The sequence below is a fragment of the Hyperolius riggenbachi genome, chromosome 9, assembly GCF_040937935.1.
Source record: "Hyperolius riggenbachi isolate aHypRig1 chromosome 9, aHypRig1.pri, whole genome shotgun sequence".
NCBI classification, from domain to species: domain Eukaryota; kingdom Metazoa; phylum Chordata; class Amphibia; order Anura; family Hyperoliidae; genus Hyperolius; species Hyperolius riggenbachi.
Genome location: NC_090654.1, coordinates 169,744,529 through 169,766,921, shown reverse-complemented (window position 1 = coordinate 169,766,921; position 22,393 = coordinate 169,744,529). Strand labels below are relative to the sequence as shown.

General features: G+C 39.7%; 1 protein-coding gene across 4 annotated transcripts in view; it reads right to left on the bottom strand.

The window, feature by feature from the left end:
* Positions 1-22,393, bottom strand: part of CACNA2D3 (calcium voltage-gated channel auxiliary subunit alpha2delta 3) — a 1,137,695-nt gene that overhangs the window by 166,090 nt on the left and 949,212 nt on the right. For all 4 annotated transcript variants that reach the window (XM_068253668.1, XM_068253670.1, XM_068253669.1 and 1 more), the window contains one exon: positions 5,239-5,309. In XM_068253668.1, the coding sequence (XP_068109769.1) occupies positions 5,239-5,309 (71 nt within the window). The remainder of the gene's footprint in view (positions 1-5,238; positions 5,310-22,393) is intronic.

Genomic DNA, 22,393 nt, shown 5'->3' with positions numbered 1-22,393 from the left:
AGTGTTATATGGTGAGACTCCAGGAGAGAGGAAGATTACTGGTTAAAGAGACTGTGTATTTTTTGGAAAAATTAGGATATAATGATTTGTATGTGTAGTACAGCTAAGAAATAAAACAGTAACAGAGACATGAGTCTAATATTGTTTCCAGTACAGGAAAAGTTAAGAAACTCCAGTTGTTATCTATGCAAAAGAGCCATTGAGCTCCATGACTTTCAAAGTCACAGAGAGCTCTGTCTTCTGAAGCTTGTTATCTCAACTGTCAGTCACAGTATTTTCTTTTTCTTACAGGACAGGTCAAAAGTTCACTGGGCTGCTCAATAAAATCATTTAGAATGCTGAGTAGTTTGTTAACTGCAAATATTAGAGATTGATGCAATGTTATAAAAAACACTATATAACTGAAAATAAAAATATGATAATTTTTTTTTGATACTAATGTTCTAGTAATTATCCGTACTACACAACTAATTCATTATATAATAATTTTGTTTTCGCTTCAGTGTCTCTTTTACGTGTATATAACATATTTTTTTCCTGTTCATTGTTTTAAATAAAAAAAATGACATGGGGCCCCCCTCCCGAGCCTTTTTAAGCCCTTGTCCTCATGAAGGCTGGGATAGCTAGAATCCAGAGCCCCGGCCATGTGGGGCTTCACACCCTGACTATACCAACCTGCCTAGTCTATGGTATGGGGGGGACTTTGGGGAGGAGGGGCAGCCAAGCCTCCCTCTCCCCCCCAGAACCCTTGTCCAATCCATGGACAAGGGGCTCTCCCCACATCCTGTGCCCCAGGAGGAGGTAGGGCAGCGACTACCTGGGGGGCTCATGGTGGCATCTGGGAGTCCCCTTTACGAAGGGAACCCCCAGATGCCCGCCCCCTCCCATGAGAAATGAGTATAGGGGTACAAAGTTCCCCTTACCCATTTCCACAAAGGGTTAAATGAAATAAAAACACAACAATTAAAAAAGTATTCTATTAATCTTAATTAACCAGAAACACTTACCTGTTACTTTAAGAAAATGTCCCCACGCCAATATCCTCTTATCTTGTGATCTTGTTACGTTGATTGAAGATCTCCGTGCAACCGATGTTACACAGAGGCGCTCACCGCGCAGCTTGTGCAGCTCTCAGCTAACTTGGTTTGCTAACTATTCACCGGCAAACTGTTCGGGTCATCTCTATCTTCTATAGTATAGTCCCCCTCCAGTACCACCTCTCACATTGTGCTCCCTGCTTTCAGTCCTTAATACTACGCCCTCAGCCTCTGATCCCCTTTTCATATTTTGCTCCTCAATCTTGGTCCCCCTCCTATACTGTGCCCCTGCTTCTGGTCCTCTTTCCATACCTTTTTTTCCCATTTTCAAGTCCGTGCTCCCACATACTTTTTCCCTGCCTGGGTCCTGCATCTCATACTAAGCTCTTACTTTTTCAATATACTGCACATACTATGCTCCTGCTCGTAGTCCCTAGGGATGAGCAATTGAATTTGGCAGAATTCATAATTCCGAGTAGGAATGCGTAATGTGAATGTGTAAATTCCAACATTTATACGAGTATACAATACTGCTAACTTCTGAGGTTAATTGCAAAGTTCCCATAAATCCAATCTTATATCTTAGGGAGACTAGTGAGAACAAGTGAAAAAAAAATTACAAAATACCTTGTAGTAAAATTGATTTTGAATAGCTCAAAGAAAATATATATTTTTTAAAGTCGATAAAATTACATTTTCCAGAGTTCAGCAGAATTACGACATTTGCATTAGAGCTAATAACACTGAATTCTGTAGCTAATTGCAAAGCCCTCATAGTCATAGACTATATTGGCGCAAAATTTGCTAGGTATGTTGTTAGGAATAGTGGAAACAAGTAAAAAAAAAAAGAAATAATTTTTTGAGAAAATCTTTTTTAAAATTTCAAAGAAAAAAATGTTTTTTTTTTAACTGGTAAAATGACATTTTGCTGTGGTACACTTTAATATATATTAGTTCCGCGTACTGTATGCACATTTTATAAATTTAAAAAATGCAGACAGCATGGGGCCCCCCTCCCAATCCTTGTTAACCCCTTGTCACCAATGGAGGCTGGTATAACCAGAATTCAGGGTTCGGACTGAGTGAGTGGCGCTATACCAGCCATAGGAAATAAGGAGGGGGGGGGGGGCTCTGGAAGACAAGAGCAGCAAAACCTCCGCCTCTCTCCCAGGGGCTCATCCCCACTTCCGGTGCCTAGAAGGATGGTGGGGTAACTACCCAATGCCTGTAGGTGTAGGCCCTGGGGGGATCATGGTTTTCCCCCAGATGCCCAACTCACAGGTGAAAGGGGTATAAGGGTGCTGAAATACTCCTTACACATTTCCACAAAGACTTAAATTTTAAATAAAAACATTACCATGAAACCAAGAATAGTCCTTCAATATTTTAAGTTAACCAAATTTGTTTACCTTTATTTAATGATCTCACACCAATATCCTCTGTGAAGTTGTTTGACGAATGAGGACGATAAACAAATTCCCACACGTTACTCCCCTTGCACCAGCAAAGCATCTTTAAAAGTGTTGCCAGGGCTAACTATAAGTCATTTAACAGACCAATGGGAATCCTCCCTGAGGAGGTTCCCAGGTGCAACGAGGCCCAATAGATCTCTGTCTGGCTCATTGTAGTTATGCCCCTGCTTTAGGACCTTCTCATAATGCCTCTTGCTCTTGGTCCTACACCCATTGCCCATAGCATACTTTTCACTGCTCTTTGTCCCCCCATAGTTTGGGCAGTGTTCCCCAGGGGAGGCAATGCAGATTTGCTTTGGCTCATCTCAGTGCTAGCCAGAAAGATGTGCTGGGAGGATGCAGCTTTGTATTTCCTGCTGCACACAGTGCAGCTAGGTAAGCTGCTACTACAGGGGAAACATGAAAGGTGTTCAATACATTATGGGAAGTAGGACCAGGAGCAGAGGACATACTGTGGCTATAGGAACCAAGAGATAGACTACAATATAGGAACCATGGGAAGGAGGGGGCAAGGGCTTCAGAAGTGGCCCTGGTGACAGGCCCCGCAGCAGTGATGACCACTACACCACTGGTAGATAACATCTAACTGAGCTTGCCACTTATTACATATATCTAAACATAACTTCAATTCACACACAAACAATACATGAATACAAACTAAAATCTTAACATTATCCTTACCTAAACTCTAACCTGATCTAATCTGCCTGACAACTGAAGCGAGTGATGCTTATTTATTAGCACTGGGAGTGTTGATACATACTTTCTTCTAGTGCTCCAGAATAGTATCAAACTCAAATGACTTTTTCTGCAGCACATATAAAAGCGCTTCTGTTAATTATAGAAACTAACCAGTTATTTTAAATATATGTCCCTCAGTAGTGCCATAAGAGTCTAATGATGCACAAATACAACATCTAACATAAAAATATCGAATTAACCTGAGATAAATGAAAGCCTCTAGCTGCTAGTTAGGTAATAAGTTGCCAGCTAACTGATTAGCAGCTGCTGACTTTGTTTAGATACATTTCTTAACTCTTCTTTTTTCTGTGAAATTTTGCATTGTAGAGGAATTTGTTCACAGTCCTAGCCACTTTTTGTGAACTACTTCAGAGTGCACTTTGGGGCAAACCTCAGCAGCAATCTTGCTGACAGGGTTGAAAGATCTTTTGGCAGATTAAAACATTAATCAGAAGAACTGTATTTAAGCTGCCCATTTGTCTGGAATAAAAAATGCTTGTACTGGCCATTTCCATTCTGCCCTAGGGAAGGTTATATCTCTTTCAGTGGATGACAAATGAGAGCATAGAGGTTAATTGTTTACTTACAACACACCTGTTACAACTGCTAAAATACCCATCCTGAGATATTCGGCAAAGGTGAGTTCATATTCCCCAACCTTGCTTTCTGCTTAGAAATTAATAAAGATCCTTGGCCAAGCCAAGTATTCGTGTTTATGAGGCAGTCTGCAGCTGGCAGATCATGAGTGGATAGGTCATAACTGCTTGACTGTCTAATCTTTAATGTCTGTGTGCAGCCTAAATGTTTGTACACACAATTAAGAGTGGTTGCCTGAAATAAATGCTAAGTGACTGTTTGGGCCATAAAGTATGCTGTAGTACAGTGTTCACCAACCCTGTCCTCAAGGCCCACCAACACTGCATGTTTTGTAGAAAGCCACAGAGGTAGTTAATCAGCTCTGCTGAGACACTAATTACTCCACCTGTGATTGCGTGTGGTTTGCTGCAAAACATGTACTGTTGGTGGGCCTTGAGGACAAGGTTGGGGAACTTTGCTGTAGGAGACTCGCTGCTTGGCTATGGTCATCCAGCCTACAGTGCTGTGTTGGGAAAGCAAGGTGGATGACAAAGTGACGGATGACTAAGTGACTCCCTGTGGTGGGAAGAACAGCGAAAGTCAATAGAGCTCATTTATCATTTGTCCCTTAGTGATTTATCATGATGGTTTACAAAGTAATGCTGCAAGATTCTGTACTGAGGTAGATTTTTTTGTGAAACGATGAAGTACAATGGTTTGTAATGAGACAAATCTAGCACGTGGGTGCAGCTTATGAATGAAGCTAGACTGGATCACTAGCTGCTGGAAATTGTAGGTTCTCTCTGTGCCTGAATGGGTTACTCCTGGCATGCTGTTCCACCCCCCCCCCCCCCCAAAAAAAACCATACACATTTGATGTTTGCGCATATACTGGCCCTAGAATGTGTTAACTTATGTGTATTGGATAGAAACATTATACTGTAAGCACAGCCTAATATTAATATATCTACATAGTCTGGAAAACTCAGTTTAATAGGACAATCTTGTCTAAGTGATGCAAATAAACAGTTCCGTACTCTGGGTTGTGATACTTTATGTAATGCCTGCAATGGAAGCCTAGCAATGTTTTTTATTTAAAAGAAATCTACCTCTCTTACCCAGACCCTCATCATTTCTTCAGGAGCTGCCAGTTCAATTAAGGAAATTCTTCATTTGATGAATGAAGTTCATTCCAGAGTTACAACAAGTCACAGCTTACACTAACTTCCCTTTAATAGAACTTTGAGGAGTAGTTTTCATTGCCCTAAATATATTCAGTGTGTATACAAGGACTATTGAATATCTACCAGATGGGCTAATGAGAATCTCTTTCTAACTGCCAATGCAAAGTGACTCTGAACAACCCATAACATTCATCGTTACCTCTGTGGCAGAAATATTCCAGTGCTTACCTTTTAAATGAACCCATTGTTAACAATTTATTCATCACAGCGCCTTCCACTTCCCCAAAAAATTGTCCAGTCTGGAGAAAAAATATGGAGAAAAATAAATTAGAAGAAAAAGTTGTGGAAAGAGTGAAACACTTCTATGTACAGCAAAGCATTACATGTGACATACGGTGACCTATGATCTCCATCTCATTACTGGGAACCTCCTAGTTTAGTCTGATGTTTGATATAGTCTGTGCACTAAGCCAAATATTTCTTCATAACTTGTGTTGCTTTTCAGACAGGTGCCCTTTGGGTCCTGTTTTATGACAATCTGTCCAGCTGATTCATTTGGCTGATAGCTTAGGAACCATATTGTAAACACCAAAAAGGAATTAAACTTAGAGCTTGTGTTTCAACTCATTATTTTGTTTTAATTACCTCATTATTTTATTTTTTATTATTTTAGGTTCAATAAACATTATTTGATTACTGTTTTTATATTCATATGAAATAGTCATTCCACAGTGCTTGAAACAGAAACTGTCAGACAGGAGTATCAAAGTTTACTGCGAGTTAGTGGATTCCTGTTAGGTGGCCACAAACAATACAATGGGTCCAATCCAATTAACTTTTTTTCCTAGGTTTTCTCCTAGGAGATAATTTTTCAGTATGCAGGTAGAGGTAGGAGTTGGCACCAGACACAGTGGCCAGCAACATCAACAGCTGATCTATCTTCTTTGGATGTGCTCTGCAGTAGATTAGTCAATTTTACAGAAGATCACAGGCAAAGCACCAACTCCATGCAATTCATGGTTTTATTAGATCAGCAAAAAAGAATACATGCGTGGGGGGTACAAACACCGGCCTTACAGCCGTTTCGCGGGGCACCTATTGGTCTCTGAGGAAGCGGGAGCCCCGCAAAATGGCTGTTTGTACCCCCCACGCATGTATGCCTTTTTTGCTGATCTAATAAATCCCAGAATTGCATGGAGTTGGTGCTTCGCTTGTGATCTTCTTTAAAAGAGCTCATTTTTCACCTTCTGCATAAAATAACTTTTTCACTCTGCAACTGAAGAAGTTCCAAAAAGTAGGTGAAAAAGTATTGTCAAAATGAGTCCTGTGTATTTTCTTGCATGTTGGTGGCTTAAAAGACATTTTACTGATAATATGGAAATATCAAGGAGAAAACTTAGGAAAAAAGTGAACAAGATCAGGCCCATTAATTTTAATCAGTTTGGAATGTCAATTACGAGGCACTTTAGTGCTTCATCGATCGAGTGACCATCACATTTCTGGAGCTGTGTGAACTGAATACCATGCACGTTCATGAAAATGCATGAAAATGTGTGAAAAGTAAAAATTAAAAAAAAAAAAAGAATTTCTTGAATTGCTTTTTAAATGTTATAACTCCTGGATTTATCCCAAGTGGTTCAATGAACCCACAAAGTGTCTATGGGGCCCTTCCTGTCCACCCCTGTAACACTTAAGTATGGGGTGCCCCAGGGCTCAATCCTCTCTCCCCTGCTTTTCACGATTTACATGCTACCGTTGGGAAAACTAATCCAAAAACATGGCCTGACATACCACTGCTATGCAGATGACACCCAACTATATCTTTCCTTCAAGCCTGGTGTGACAGACCCAACTCTAACTATAAACGCCTGCTTACGTGAACTACAGCAATGGATGAATGACAACTGGCTGAAACTAAATGCAGACAAAACTGAAGTCCTTCTGATTGGAGGGCAGAGCATGATAACAAAACAACTTAACTTGCAGTCTTCACCACTGGGAATAGGAGGCACGGATCTACGCAGCTCTGATCATGTGCGTAGCCTGGGAGTTCTAGTTGATGGGGATTTAAACTTCAGAACTCAAATCTCTGCTGTGGTGAAATCATCCTATTTTCACCTGAAGAACATTGCAAAAATCAAGCACCTCATACCCCCAGAAGATCTGCCAACCTTAGTCCACACCTTCATCACATCCCGACTGGACTACTGCAATGCTCTCTACACTGGCCTTCCAAAAAAGGCCTTGTACCGTCTACAGCTGATACAGAATACTGCTGCCAGACTGCTAACCAACCAACCCCGTCACTGCCACATAACGCCAGTCCTGCATTCCCTTCACTGGCTACCTATAGAATGGAGGGTCCTATTCAAGATCGGCCTACTGACATTTAAATCCCTGAATAATCTGGGCCCTGGATACATGAAAGATATGTTACAGCTGCGAAGCAATCCCCGCATTCTCAGATCCACAGGTTCTAATAATCTAGTCATACCCAGAGTCCACTTAGAAACTTTTGGTCCCAGAGCCTTCTGTCATGCTGCCCCTACGTTTTGGAACTCCTTACCTCAACAGATCAGGACAGCCCCATCCCTGGACGTGTTTAAATCCAGACTGAAAACCCACCTGTTCAGTCTGGCATTTGCAGAAATATAACTTTTGTTGTGTGAATACTTCATCCTACTAATTACTGAATCTGAGAGAGCCTAAGCGCTTTGAGTCCTATGGGAGAAAAGCGCTATAGAAATGTTATTGTATTATTGTATTGTATTAATGTTATGGTCAAGAAACGATAAACAGAAGAAAAAGTTTGATGCACACCAAATGATTGCTTGCTAAGCACAACTGACTCCAATGCAGTAGACCGTGCAGCTTCTAGACAGAAATCAAGTATTGTATAGCATTGCAATAGAGTAAATCCAGGAGCACACGTCAATAAAACTCCAACTGCTCTTAAAAATGCTTCCAACAATCAACATTAAATATGTAAAAACATATACCTATTAGGCACATGTCATGTATATGTTTTTTTTTTTTTTTTTAATATTTCACTATTCATTGCTGGAAGCATTTTTAAGAGAAAATTGATTACAGAGTGTGTTCCTGGATTCACTCTATTGCAAAATTATGGACAAGAGACTCATCCACATCTTGTACTAGGGGAGGTGAGGATGAATAGCTCCATGCATGTGGGCGTAGGACTCCTTTAATAAGTTGCCTCCAAGATATCCAATCCCTCCCTGGTAAATAAGCAATTACTATGTTAACCAATTCTGTATTATGTACTAATGTGTTAATAACTTTGTGTAATATACTTTGTGTATGCCATTGTCTGTATAATTTACCCCATGTTTGTTTCTTAATCTGTGCAGCACTACGCAATTCTGTATGCTGGCGTTTAATAAATTAATAAGAATAATATTGTTTGTTTGTTTTTGCCCAGTGCATACAATGCGAATGTTGCTTGCATACCACTCCCACCACAGCTCATCCCTAATCAGCCTAATATCATCTGGCTTTACTCACACAAAGGCTTGTCCTATTGATTTTTATATTTTTCGATTGGAGAATAAGCTTGTCCTATAAATATTGAATACATTTTAAACAGAAATTGATTGTGGTGTCATTTACTTATGAATGTACAGTGTATGTCTAGCTTTAGATTTCTGAATTTAGCACTCTGTCCCAGCTCCTGCTGCTGTCAACCAACCTCAGGTTACAATTACGTGCAGCTGAAGTGCTCTGACTGATTTGTGGATTGCTGAAAGGGACAGGGTGCAGCTCAATGTCAGAGCCAAAGACTTCCATGCATTATGGGCCTGAGATCTGTTAATGCCACTGGGTGTTGTTTGACAAAGAGAGTTGCCAGCACTTTGTGCTACAGGCAATGTAGTAAACATGTCACTTTACAAACATTGATGAACCCGTGAAGTTAGTTTACAAATGTTATCTCACTATCACAAGTTAATATCAAAATACTAACTGTTGCATCCAGTGTCTGTGTTGCCACAAGGTGTCAGATAAAGTCCTGCAAATTAGGCCTTACTACTGCAGTGAGTTAGAACAACGAGACTATGCTTTATAAAAGTCCTCACAGTCTTTACTGGCTACTGGAAGACGTTAAAGATTGAATAACACACTGCGTTCCCTAAAAGTGCTTCTAATAACTTATCAGTCACTGTTTTGGCATTGGCATCTTCTGCGTTCTTATAGTTCAGGGTTCATTTACACAAACAAACATGCATTATCTATCAATACACTGGAATAGAAGGATCTCCTGGGCTTGGGGTCACTGACAAAAAAATGATCATCCAAATGTGGCCTGGATTTATTAAGAATCATTAGTTTTATATTTCTGGAAAAGGTCCTAAAGGACTAGGCCTTGGACAAGTGCTGCCTAAGAGTATGGCTAGAAATCAAAGAAGGGTTGCTGCAAATGAAAAAAAGGAGACTATGAAAGGGTAGTAACATATGAAAGGGAAGGGTAGGGCTGGGCCAAGGCAGAGGCGAGAGAGGCACCAGCCTCAGGACGCAGTGTAAGAAGGGGCGCACAGCTCACTCAGCTATCATTCCCATATTGTGTTTGAAGCAGAGCCACATCAGAAATGGGGATACATACCAGTGACTGCAAGCCAGATAACTAGAGATTAAGGTGTTAGGAGGGTTGGGGGCCCTGGGGCACCTCTTACTCTAATAGCAATCAGTATGTGATGGCTGGGGTGGGAGGGATGAAGGGGCGCACTTTGGTGTCTCACCCTTGGGTGCTGGAGGACCTTGTTGTCACTGTCGTGGCTCTGTGAAAGGGAGGTTCTGATGCCTAAAGTCATGGTACATGAAAGAGAGCGGCTGCTGCACATGGAAGCAACAAGACATTTGCCCTGGGGCAAAACATTCTAAACTCGGCCTTGACAATGATCTGAAATTATATTGGACCATTGTGAAGGTCACTGAAACGCTGTGGAGTAAGGGGTGGTTTACTCCTCAATGCATGTGCGCAACCACTAGAGGATTTTTTTTTTCGTAGATCCAAACTGTCTTAGGTTATAGTTTCCATGGTAAGTGCGTCAGCAGGACTACAGTCACACAACTGCTAACACGACTACAGTCAGACAACTCCCTACCTAATAAACCTTCAGCAACCCTTACTGGGGTCCAGTATGATCTGGGTAAGGGTTGCAAACTTTTGCTTCCTTACTTTTTAACTGTAAAAATGTATTTTTTTGCATGGAAATGGGTATCAATGAAATTTCTGTATATGCTGTGCTTGCACTTTGGCTGCACGGTAAAGTTCAGTCCCACTGAGTTTTTGGTGAATGGTAAAGTGTTAAAGTGAGAATCGCTCAGTTCCTATAAAGTCCTCTCATACCCTCTAAACAATGCAAACAGCACATCCAAGAATTTTAGATTGCAGCGTGGAAAAAACCCAAATGTCTTTAATTTTCTTTCTTTCATGTACAAATGTTCGATATTTAAATGATGAAGGAATGCTCAGCATGATGAGCCGAATAGGGAGAACAATCTCATGCTGTCATCTTCCTGTCACTTTGAATTGTGATCATCTGATTTGACTGTGGATGTTCTCAGGCTGATTAACAGAACATTCCCCACACTGTGTTAATGCAATACATTTGAAGGAGAATAATAATGTGTTGACAAAGGTTTTTGTGTATTGATGATTATGCAGCACACTGTGATGGTTTGCATCCAAAATATTATGGAACAGTATATAAGAACTCAAAAAAGAACAATACAAATAACAGCACTTTGAAAATCAGAAAAAAATAAACCTGTTGAGTTTGAAATTTTAACTGACATGGTTTCTTAAATGCAAGCTTTATTAGGGGACTAGATTCACCGGTCTACTCTTATGCTGGCCACCCATACACTGATTTTAATGCCATATTCTTAAACCATGCAATCTTACATTCAAAAAGAATCCATAAAACATACATACATAGAATCACAAAAAAAAAAAAAAAAAGAGAAGAAAATATCTTAAACCTGTTGAAGACGCTGATGATTGAAATCTATGGCTTGTTTGGGACCTCTTATCCCTGCCAGGGTGTAAATGTTAATATCCCATGGCCATGTGCTTCCACGGTTATTGTCTAATGACAGGTAAGCTCCCTGAGCCAGACATGAGCCAATCAAATTGGCTCCTGACCCTGTTATAATGGTTAGCCAATGACAGTGATCACAATCAAAAGGATTGGTGCTTTAAGAGGAACTGTAACCAGGGATTGAATTTCATCCTAATCAGTAGCTGATACCCATGAGAGATTTTTACCTTTTCTTAAATAGATCATCAGGGAGGTTTGCATGGCTGTGATGACAGCACTTAGGTCCTGACAGTTTACTATGTATCAGCCTGGTGGGAAATAACAGCTGTTTCCACCTGCCAAGCAACCAGTATTTCCCTCTATGCATTGCATATGTATATCACTCACTGATCACTGTGGCTCAGTCTCACTTTTGGTGACTGGCCAGTTAATCACACTCCTGTCCCTGTGGCCGTTCTGCACATGCGCAGTACAGGTATGTACGTAGTTCGAGAACTGTGCATGTGCAAGACGGCCACAGGGATGGGAGCACGATCAAGGACATACCCGGCCAGGGACACGCAAGCGCACTGGCTCGGTGACTGGCCAGTCGCCAGAAAATAAACTGAGCCATGGTGGAGGACCGGATGATCGGTGAGTGATGGTGCGGGCCCAGAACATCTGCGGGGGGCTGGTGGAAACCCCAAGTAAGTGAAACTTTTTTTCTGGCTCAGTTAAGGTTCCCTTTAAGCTTTAAGCCAAGGTGTGCTGCATTAATAGGTTACAGCACGCTCCCCCCATTGTAGTATCAGTGAAAATGCCATGCACTGCATGGGCACAACAATATTACAGCTGCTTCCTGCATCAGGTTCATATTTCAATCTTTTAAACAGTTTATAAACCCTTCCCCATCTCATATTACTTCCTGTGCCCATCTTTTATGCTGTTAGACAGTCATCTTGAATAGTAAGGGCATTCTCTCCTATTGTATCTTGGTATTGCTGTATTTGCTTACTGAAATGACTTCATTTGTCTTTAGAATTTTATGTGTCATACAATCTGTGTTGTCCTTGTCTGTCCTTGCAACTTGTTTGTTAAACTTTTATTGTACAGCACCACAGATGATGTTGTTGTATATAAATGAATAATTATAATAATAATAATAATATAGTGGCTTTGAGATCTGTGATGTATATGTCAGTCCTGCCTCTTCCTGCTGTCTGCAAACCAAAGGCATCATGGTTATTGACTTTTGAGTTGCTCTTAAAGGTTTGTAAATCCTAATACTAAATATACTCCTTGTGAATACCAATAACAGTAACTGGACACCTAAGTAGCCGAACACTAACATACTCGAATGAACTATGTCTAACGCTACCCTTAACACAAGACTAACTTAAGCACTACACTCATCCCATCATCACATTAATCCTACCTTAACACTAAGCCCACCTTTAAGCTAGGCATACTTACCCACAGCTCTGCAATCTCTGTACCAAGCTGTGTACCAAGCTGTACAAAACAGATGTTAACAAATCTAGACTTTGTTCTTTACAATACTATTTTTTTCCTGCAGTTCTGTTTACAAAAAAGAGCTGTGCCAAGCACTGTAAATTGTAGATATTCAAATAAAGTACTGTATCTTCATGTGTGTTTCATCTGATTTATATGGAAGCAGAGTTACAGACAAAAGCCTATAGGGTAAAGTGTGCAGGAGACATTTGAGATTTCAAAGAGTAAGAAATATCTCTCTGCTGAAAAAGCTCTTAGAACCCCTTCCAAATTATTTGGGCGTGTGCAGGCTGTTGAGAGCACGAGGAGTTGTTCTCTTTTATGGCCAGTTCATCTGAACTTGCCCATATCTGAACACCGCATTTTACTCTAATTGGGGAAAAGGCGCCAGGGATCATAAATCAAACAGGCGCAGGTTAAGTAACTAATAGCCATTATTAAATAATATTTATGAAGGTGTATAATGTGGTTTCACATGAACATTAAAGGGAAATTATCAAAGACATTATACTTAAATTCATTAAGTTTCTGTGAAGGTAGGGCGGCCCATTTTCAGTGGTGGATTGTGATTTAGGATTATAAAGAAAAATTTGGCTCGTTGTTTGTACAGCATCACAAGTCTAACATGTATTCTTGCAAAGCAAAGTGATCAGGTTTCTGTGTGAAAAACATCGTAGGGCAGCTTTATCAAGGAAACTAATAAAAAAGAGTAGAGTGGCGGACCAAATCAACCAATATTTTGTTTTCATTTAACAGACTGTTGCTCTAGTCAAAATTGGTTTATCTAGGCAAACATCCTTGCTTGCCTTTGTATCATTAGTTAGTGAATTGAAATGCATTAAAATGTGTGAATAACAACTCATAAATTGGTTTGTGAGCTGTGCATTTCTATGTATTTCCCCGCATTTTCACTCCCGACGAGTTGAAATGCTCTGCACAGCAGCTTACTGTTGTAATGTGAATGAGTAAATGAACGTTTATGGACTATCATGTGACCATGTAAAACGCACACTTGATTCACAAAGCCGTGCTAAACAGTTAACATGTGAAGTGCCGTTCATGGACTGTTGCGTGCGCAAAGTGCCGCGATTCACGCGATCTCTGACTCTTGCATGCGCAAATTGCCACGATTCGCGGCAATTAGCCCGCGCAAAATTCAGCTATCACGCGAATCGCGGCACTTGGCACACGCAAAAGTCCGCGAACGGCACTTCACGTGCTAACTGTTTAGCACGCCTATGCTAAACAGTTAGCACAGCTTTGTGAATAAAGCCCTAAGTGTAGTGCATCAAAACTCACTGGAACTCACAGTGTGAATAAGGCTGTAAAGCGGATATCCAGCCTTAAAAATAAAATCCCAGTGTCCTCCTGTAAGAGAAAGCTATAATTACCTGCACTGTGTTTTTTTGCCTAACATGGCAAATGCTCTGATTCTAACATTTTCTAAAGCACTAAACCAAAATAAATGTCAATATCAGGTGTTATTCTAATCTAACTATACTACTTTGTTGCAGATGCATGACTCGGGGCAGGCTTAAGACAAAAAGTCAGTAAAACAGCTATACAAATGGCATCTCTACAACTTGGTACCGTTATGGTAGCCTCAATGTTCATGTCACTTTAAGTCAAAGTTTTCTTGCTGTGTGTTTTCTTATTTGTAGTCTGTAAATGATCAAATTGATGTTTCAATTTACATCTGTTTTCTTCAATGTATGTGAAAAATTAATGGTGGTTCCAGAAATGTCTGTCCTACTTCTGTCTTTCATGTTCATGTCTGTTATGCTCTAACTTCTATGACACCCTGCAGTGAAGCACGTAATAAGAGGCGCCACTAGAAGGCATCATAGAAGTTATACCGTGAGGCAAGCAGAGAAATCCTAATAGCGAGGATTGGTGAGTTAAAGCGGGATTGTGTATTAAGTAATAAAGTGTATTAAGTGTTAAAGATGTGAATCCTGTATTCAAAACTTTTTCTGCTGTTATGGTTCGAAGTTATCACATTAGGTGCATTGGCCCTTTAATTGCCATTGCCATTGGCTGGCAAAACAGTTGCATGCAGGGGTTATTTTTATCTATAATATATTCCTCCTGTTCCCTTTATTTCCCCTCCTTCTAATGACATAAGACAGTGCACTTCCTAGTATAGACCTCAGTGGGAGTGTCTGAAGACTCTGGGAGGAGGGCGGGTAAGGAATACACAATTAGCACGAGGAGAAAAAAGAGTGAGGGAGGAAATTATGTCAGGATGAGCTTCATTCAAAGGTAACCAAGATGGAAAATGTCTAGAATAGGATTTTCAAGGGGGGGGGGGATTCCTGAAAGGTCTTCCTCAGCTATGCACAATACAGTATAATAATATCGTAGGACACTGGGGTAGACATAATGCAATTTCTCATCTGACTGACAGGATCTGACAATTATTTCCTAAATGTCTAATCTGCTCCCGATCAACAACGTGATCGATCAGCAGCAGTTTGGATACAAATAATAATGAGGACAGCCCACATTGCTTGTGAAAGGGAAAGTGAAGCATTCACCCAGCAGGGGCATAGGCCCGTGCTCAGGGCCGGGCCGAGGTAGAGGTGAGAGAGGCTCCAGCCTCAGGGCGCAGTGTAGGAGGGGGAGCATCAATTCACTCAGCTCACCCCCATTTATCCTTAATACTCCTCCATTTATACTAAATACTCCTCCATAAATACTCCCCCATTTATACTAAATGCTACCCCATTTATACTACGGTAAATACTCCCCCATTTATACTAAATACTCCCCCATTTATACCTAATACTCCTCCATTTATATTAAATACTCCTTCATTTATACTAAATACTCCCCCATAAATGCTCCCCCATTTATACTAAATGCTCCCCCATTTATACTAAATACTCCCCCATTTATACTTAATAAACCCCATTTATAAATGCTCCCCCATTTATACTAAATGCTCCCTCATTTATACTAAATACTCCCCGATTTCTACTAAATACTCCCCCATTTATACTTAATACACCCCATTTATACTAAAAACTCCCCCATTTATACTTAATACTCCCCCAGTTATACTACATACTCCCCCATTTATACTAAATACTCCCCCATAAATACTCCCCCATTTATACTTAAATGCTCCCCCATTTATACTAAATACTCCCCATTTATACTAAATACTCCCCCATAAATGCTCCCCATTTATACTAAATGCTCCCCCATTTATACTAAATACTCCCCCATTTACACTTAATACTCCCCCATTTATACTTAATACACCCCATTTATACTAGATACTCCCCATTTATACTTAATACATCCCATTTATAAATACTCCCCCATTTACACTTAATACTCCCCCATTTATACTTAATACACCCCATTTATACTAAATACTCCCCCATTTATACTGAATACATCCCATTTATAAATGCTCCCCCATTTATACTAAATGCTCCCGCATTTATACTAAATACTCCTCCATTTATACTAAATATTCTCTTATACGCCCCCATTTATACGAAATGCTCCCCCATTTATACTAAACGCTCCCCCATTTATACTTAACGCTCCCCCATTTATACTAAATTCTCCCCCATAAATACTTTCCCATTTATACTAAATGCTCCCCCATTTATACTAAATAATCCCCCATTTATACGAAATACTCCCCCATTTACACTTAATACTCACCCATTTATACCCCATTTATACTAAATACTCCCCCATTTATACTTAATACATCCCATTTATAAATGCTCCCCCATTTATACTTAATACTCCCCCATTTATACTTAATACACCCCATTTATACTAAATACTCCCCCATTTATACTTAATACATCCCATTTATAAATGCTCCCCCATTTATACTAAATGCTCCCGCATTTATACTAAATACTCCTCCATTTATACTAAATATTCTCTTATACGCCCCCATTTATACGAAATGCTCCCCCATTTATACTAAACGCTCCCCCATTTATACTTAACGCTCCCCCATTTATACTAAATTCTCCCCCATAAATACTTTCCCATTTATACTAAATGCTCCCCCATTTATACTAAATAATCCCCCATTTATACTAAATACTCCCCCATTTACACTTAATACTCGCCCATTTATACCCCATTTATACTAAATACTCCCCCATTTATACTTAATACATCCCATTTATAAATGCTCCCCCATTTACACTTAATACTCCCCCATTTATACTTAATACACCCCATTTATACTAAATACTCCCCCATTTAGTGGCTGGATAGTGTAATGGTTAAGGGCTCTGCCTCTGACACGGGAGACCTGGGTTCAAATCTCGGCTCTGCCTGTTCAGTAAGCCAGCACCTATTTCAGTAAGGAGTTTCTTGGGCAAGTCTCCTTAACACTGCTACTGCCTACTGAGTGCGCTCTAGTGGCTGCCTCGCAAGCGCTTTGAGTCCGACAGGAGAAAGGCGCTATACAAATACTGCCATTATTTATACTTAATACATCCCATTTATAAATGCTCCCCCATTTATACTAAATGTTCCCCATTTATACTAAATGCTCCCCCATTTATACTAAATACTCCCCGATTTCTACTAAATACTCCCCCATTTATACTTAATACACCCCATTTATACTAAAAACTCCCCCATTTATACTTAATACTCCCCCATTTATACTACATACTCCCCCATTTATACTACATACTCCCCCATTTATACTAAATACTCCCCCATAAATACTCCCCCATTTATACTTAAATGCTCCCCTATTTATACTAAATACTCCCCATTTATACTAAATACTCCCCCATAAATGCTCCCCATTTATACTTAATGCTCCCCCATTTATACTAAATACTCCCCCATTCACACTTAATACTCCCCCATTTATACTTAATACACCCCATTTATACTAAATACTCCCCCATTTATACTTAATACATCCCATTTATAAATACTCCCCCATTTACACTTAATACTCCCCCATTTATACTTAATACACCCCATTTATACTAAATACTCCCCCATTTATACTTAATACATCCCATTTATACGAAATGCTCCCCCATTTATACTAAATGCTCCCGCATTTATACTAAATACTCCCCCATTTATACTAAATATTCTCTTATACACCCCCATTTATACGAAATGCTCCCCCATTTATACTAAATGCTCCCCCATTTATACTTAACGCTCCCCCATTTATACTAAATTCTCCCCCATAAATACTCTCCCATTTATACTAAATGCTCCCCTATTTATACTAAATGCTCCCCCATTTACACTAAATACTCCCCCATGTATACTTAATGCACCCCCATTTATACTAAATACTCCTCTTATACTAAATGCACCCCCATTTATACTAAATGCTCCCCCATTTATACTTAATACACCCCCATTCATACTTAATACTCCCCCCATTTATACTAAATACTCCCCCATTTATACTAAATACTCCCCCATTTATACTAAATGCTCCCCCATTTATACTAAATACTCCCCCATGTATACTTAATGCACCCCCATTTATACTAAATACTCCTCTTATACTAAATACACCCCCATTTATACCTAATACACCCCCATTTATACCTAATACACCCCCATTTATACTTAATACTCCCCCCCATTTATACTAAATACTCCCCCATTTATACTAAATACTCCCCCATTTATACTTAATACTCCTCCATTTATACTAAATACTCCCCCATTTATACTAAATACTCCCCCATTTATACTAAATACTCCTCCATTTATACTAAATACTCCCCCATTTATACTAAATACTCCCCCATTTATACTAAATACTCCTCCATTTATACTAAATACTCCCCCCATTTATACTAAATACTCCCCCATTTATACTTAATACTTCCCCCATTTACACTAAATACTTCCCTATATATACGAAATACTTCCCCATTTATACTTAATACTCCTCCATTTATACTAAATACTCCCCCATTTACACTTAATACTCGCCCATTTATACCCCATTTATACTAAATACTCCCCCATTTATACTTAATACATCCCATTTATAAATGCTCCCCCATTTATACTAAATGCTCCCCCATTTATACTAAATATTCCCCCATTTATACTAAATACTCCCCCATTTACACTTAATACTCCCCCATTTATACTTAATACGCCCCATTTATACTAAATACTCCCCCATTTATACTTAATACATCCAATTTATAAATGCTCCCCCATTTATACTAAATGCTCCCCATTTATACTAAATACTCCCCCATTTATTCTAAATACTCCCCCATTTATACTAAATATTCTCTTAAACACCCACATTTATACTTAACGCTCCCCCATTTATACTAAATTCTCCCCCATAAATACTCCCCCATTTATACTAAATGCTCCCCCATTTATACTAAATGCTCCCCTATTTATACTAAATACTCCCTCATGTATACTTAATGCACCCCCATTTATACTAAATACTCCTCTTATACTAAATACACCCCCATTTATACTAAATGCTCCCCCATTTATACTTAATACACCCCCATTTATACTTAATACACCCCCATTCATACTTAATACTCCCCCCATTTATACTAAATACTCCCCCATTCATACTAAATACTCCCCCATTTATACTTAATACTTCCCCATTTACACTAAATACTTCCCCATTTATACTAAATACTTCCCTATATATACGAAATACTTCCCCATTTATACTTAATACTCCCCCTTGTACTAAATATTCCCCCATTTACATGGCCGAGCTGAAGTAGAGGCGAGAGAGGCTCCAGCCTCAGGGCGCAGTGCACAATTCACTCAGCTTATATTCCACTATTGTGTTTGAAGCAGAGAAATAAGAAAAAGGGAAACATGGCAGAGACTGCAAGCCAGATAACTAGAGATTAAGGTGTTGGAGGCCCTGGGGCGCCTCTTAGTCTAATAGCAATCAGTGTGTGACGGCTGGATTGGGAGGGATGGGGGTGCACTTTGGTGTCTCAGCCTTGGGGCCTGGAGGACCTTGTCCCGGCTCTGCCCGTGCTCATACCTGACTCTATTAAGTTCCCCAGAGCTGCTCTATGCTCTGTATACACACTGCTGCTCCATGCTCTGTACACACACTGCTGCTCCATGCTCTGTACACACACAGCTGCTCCATGCTCTGTACACACACTGCTGCTCCATGCTCTGTACACACACTGCTGCTCCATGCTCTGTACACACACTGCTGCTCCATCCAAAGGTAACTGTAGATGGGAAATAAAGCGGGCGGGGCTGTGAGCTGCAGGATGCCTGCAGATGTTCTGGTGTCTCAACTTTTGCCTGTCCCCAGACATTGCACCGGCCCTGGTCTGAGGGCGGATTCTGCTTTACCCCCCCCCCCCCCCCCCGGGTTTGCCTTTAACATGTAAGTCATATTTTGATCCTTCACCTTTAAGTCAGGTGGGACAGGACAGCCAATTAAGCATTTTATTACCACACAGGCCATACACTTCATAAAAGAAGTGAACCTGGCAGCCATTTTACAGGTGTAGACAGTGTAGGAAGAGTTGTGCTGCTGATTGAGGGAGAGATAGCTTGCTGACACTATTTTATGCTATCCAGTGCTGTTAAGCCACTTCCATAGCTGTTCTGCTCTTTGCAGTTCATCAACTAGGGACACCAAAAGTCCTTTTGAGGATTGATCCTGATCACAAAAGTCCTTCCGAGGACTGATCCCGCTGTTATTTTTTGTTGTTGTTGTTTTGTGGTGTGGTTTATAGCTTATATACACCATCCATGTAGTATAGTGTATTGTGTGGCTGCATTACCGTTACAGCCTGTCACTGTGTTAAAATAAAGTGATTGAATGACCGCACTGTACTGTAAAAATGTGTGTCACCTGACATTGTCACACAAAGCATTCACATCACTGTTGTTTGCAAAGTTAAGCCCACAATGCGCAAATAGCATATTTTTTGATCACAGTGTACTTTAAAAAGTCTCTGCTATAGTGCGTGCAAATAACATTTTCTAGGCAGGTAAACATGGCAGCTATTCTACAGAATGTAAGGTAACTTGACAAATCTAGAAAGTAAATGTGATTTAATTTTTTTAGTATTTACACTTTAACCACTTGAGGACCGCAGTGTTAAACCCCCCTAAAGACCAGGTTCTTTTTTACTTAATTGGCCACTGCAGTTTTAAGGCCAAGCTGCAGGGCCACACAACAAAGCACACAAGTGACCCCCCCCTCCAACAGAGCTCTCTGTTGGTGGGGTCTGATCACTCCACAGTTGTTTATTTATATATATATATATATATTTTAAATGTCTTTTTTTATTTCTATTCCCCTGCTCCCTCTCTCCCTCCCCCCTCCAGCCAAACAGGGTGATCAGCTGTGATAGGCTTAAGCACATCACTGCCTAACCTATGGATGGGACAGCCGTGTCACACGGCTGACCCCAGTACAGCGTTGCTGCCGCGCTGTACATTTAAATAGACAGCGATCTTGCCGTCTAACAGTCTCCCGAGTGGCATTAGTCGTAGAGTAGTTAAAAAAAGCTTAAAGCGGTATAAAACCCTGACATAATATTTAATAAAAACATGTTTTCCTACTTGTTATATGCCATACAGTTATCATATTTGCTTTTGTGCATAAGTATTATTATTCATTTAGAAATTACAAGTTCACAAAGTACACTTTTTTTGCTCTGAGAGCTGACTTTGCATTTTATTCATAACTGCTTTATTCATCTTCTAATGTAAGCAAAAATGCTTTCCGATTGTCTGTCTGTGTTCAGGAGAGTCTGCAGTGTCAGAGAAGTGTTTACATTCCTCACTTGATACAATTAAGTAAACAGAAGATAACATTATCTCCAGTTCGGATGCGTCCAGCTTTCCCGGCAGGGAGCTTCTAAATCCTGTGTTTAACCGTTTGAATGCTGTTCTAGTAAAAAAAAAATGGTGGTAGCATATAATATGCTGTAAATAATCTATTAGAGAAGAAATGCTGGGTTTCATTCCGCTTTAACATACATACTTTTTGGGGAAATTTCTGTTATGCCACTACCTGGGTTTTTGGACAGTTTTTACACTTTTTAAAATAAATTGTGGCTCAAAATATGCCCTGATGTCTTTGAAGTTTTCCTGCCATTAAAATCAATGGGGTCTGTCATGAACGTTTGATTTGCGTTTGTAATGTTCGTCCATTACTACAGATGGCCAGCAGGCAGGAAGGAGTGTAGAAGAGGGGAAAATATTAACAGGTTTGATTTTCTTCATAGGAATTGGACACAGATTTAGCTAATATAAATAGTAATGGTTGCTCTGATATTTGTAGTTAAAGTCAAGGCAAGATCATTTACAAGATCAAGTGAGAAACTTCTGCTAACATTAAAGAATAAAAGGCAGGGCTTTTACTTCAGAAAGAAGCTCAATGAGTAGTCATTTTTAGAAATGACATGATGGACAACTTATTCTCCTACAAATATCTGAATGCTGAATATTGGCAAGTCAGTACCCAATACAATATACATCAATAATAAAAATAACGAAATTCGAAACAGTAAAATGCCTCTAGTGAAAATGTAGGAGTGCCTACTTTATCCAGTAAAGGAACTTTACTGATTTAGGTTGACCGCCATCATTTTATTTGCCTAACATAACTGAATTTTCTTCATAAATTGCTGCTAGAATTGAAACATCATTAAGTATAACATTTTACAATGCTTAGGTTGTTATTTATGTCTATCCAAGCCAGGGATGCATAGTTCTCAAGCAACCTCTATTTCTAAGAAAATGGAAAGTAATCAGTATAATATTTTCTGGAAGACCACCTGATGTGTCTGTGCATCATTCACATCCGGATTACATAA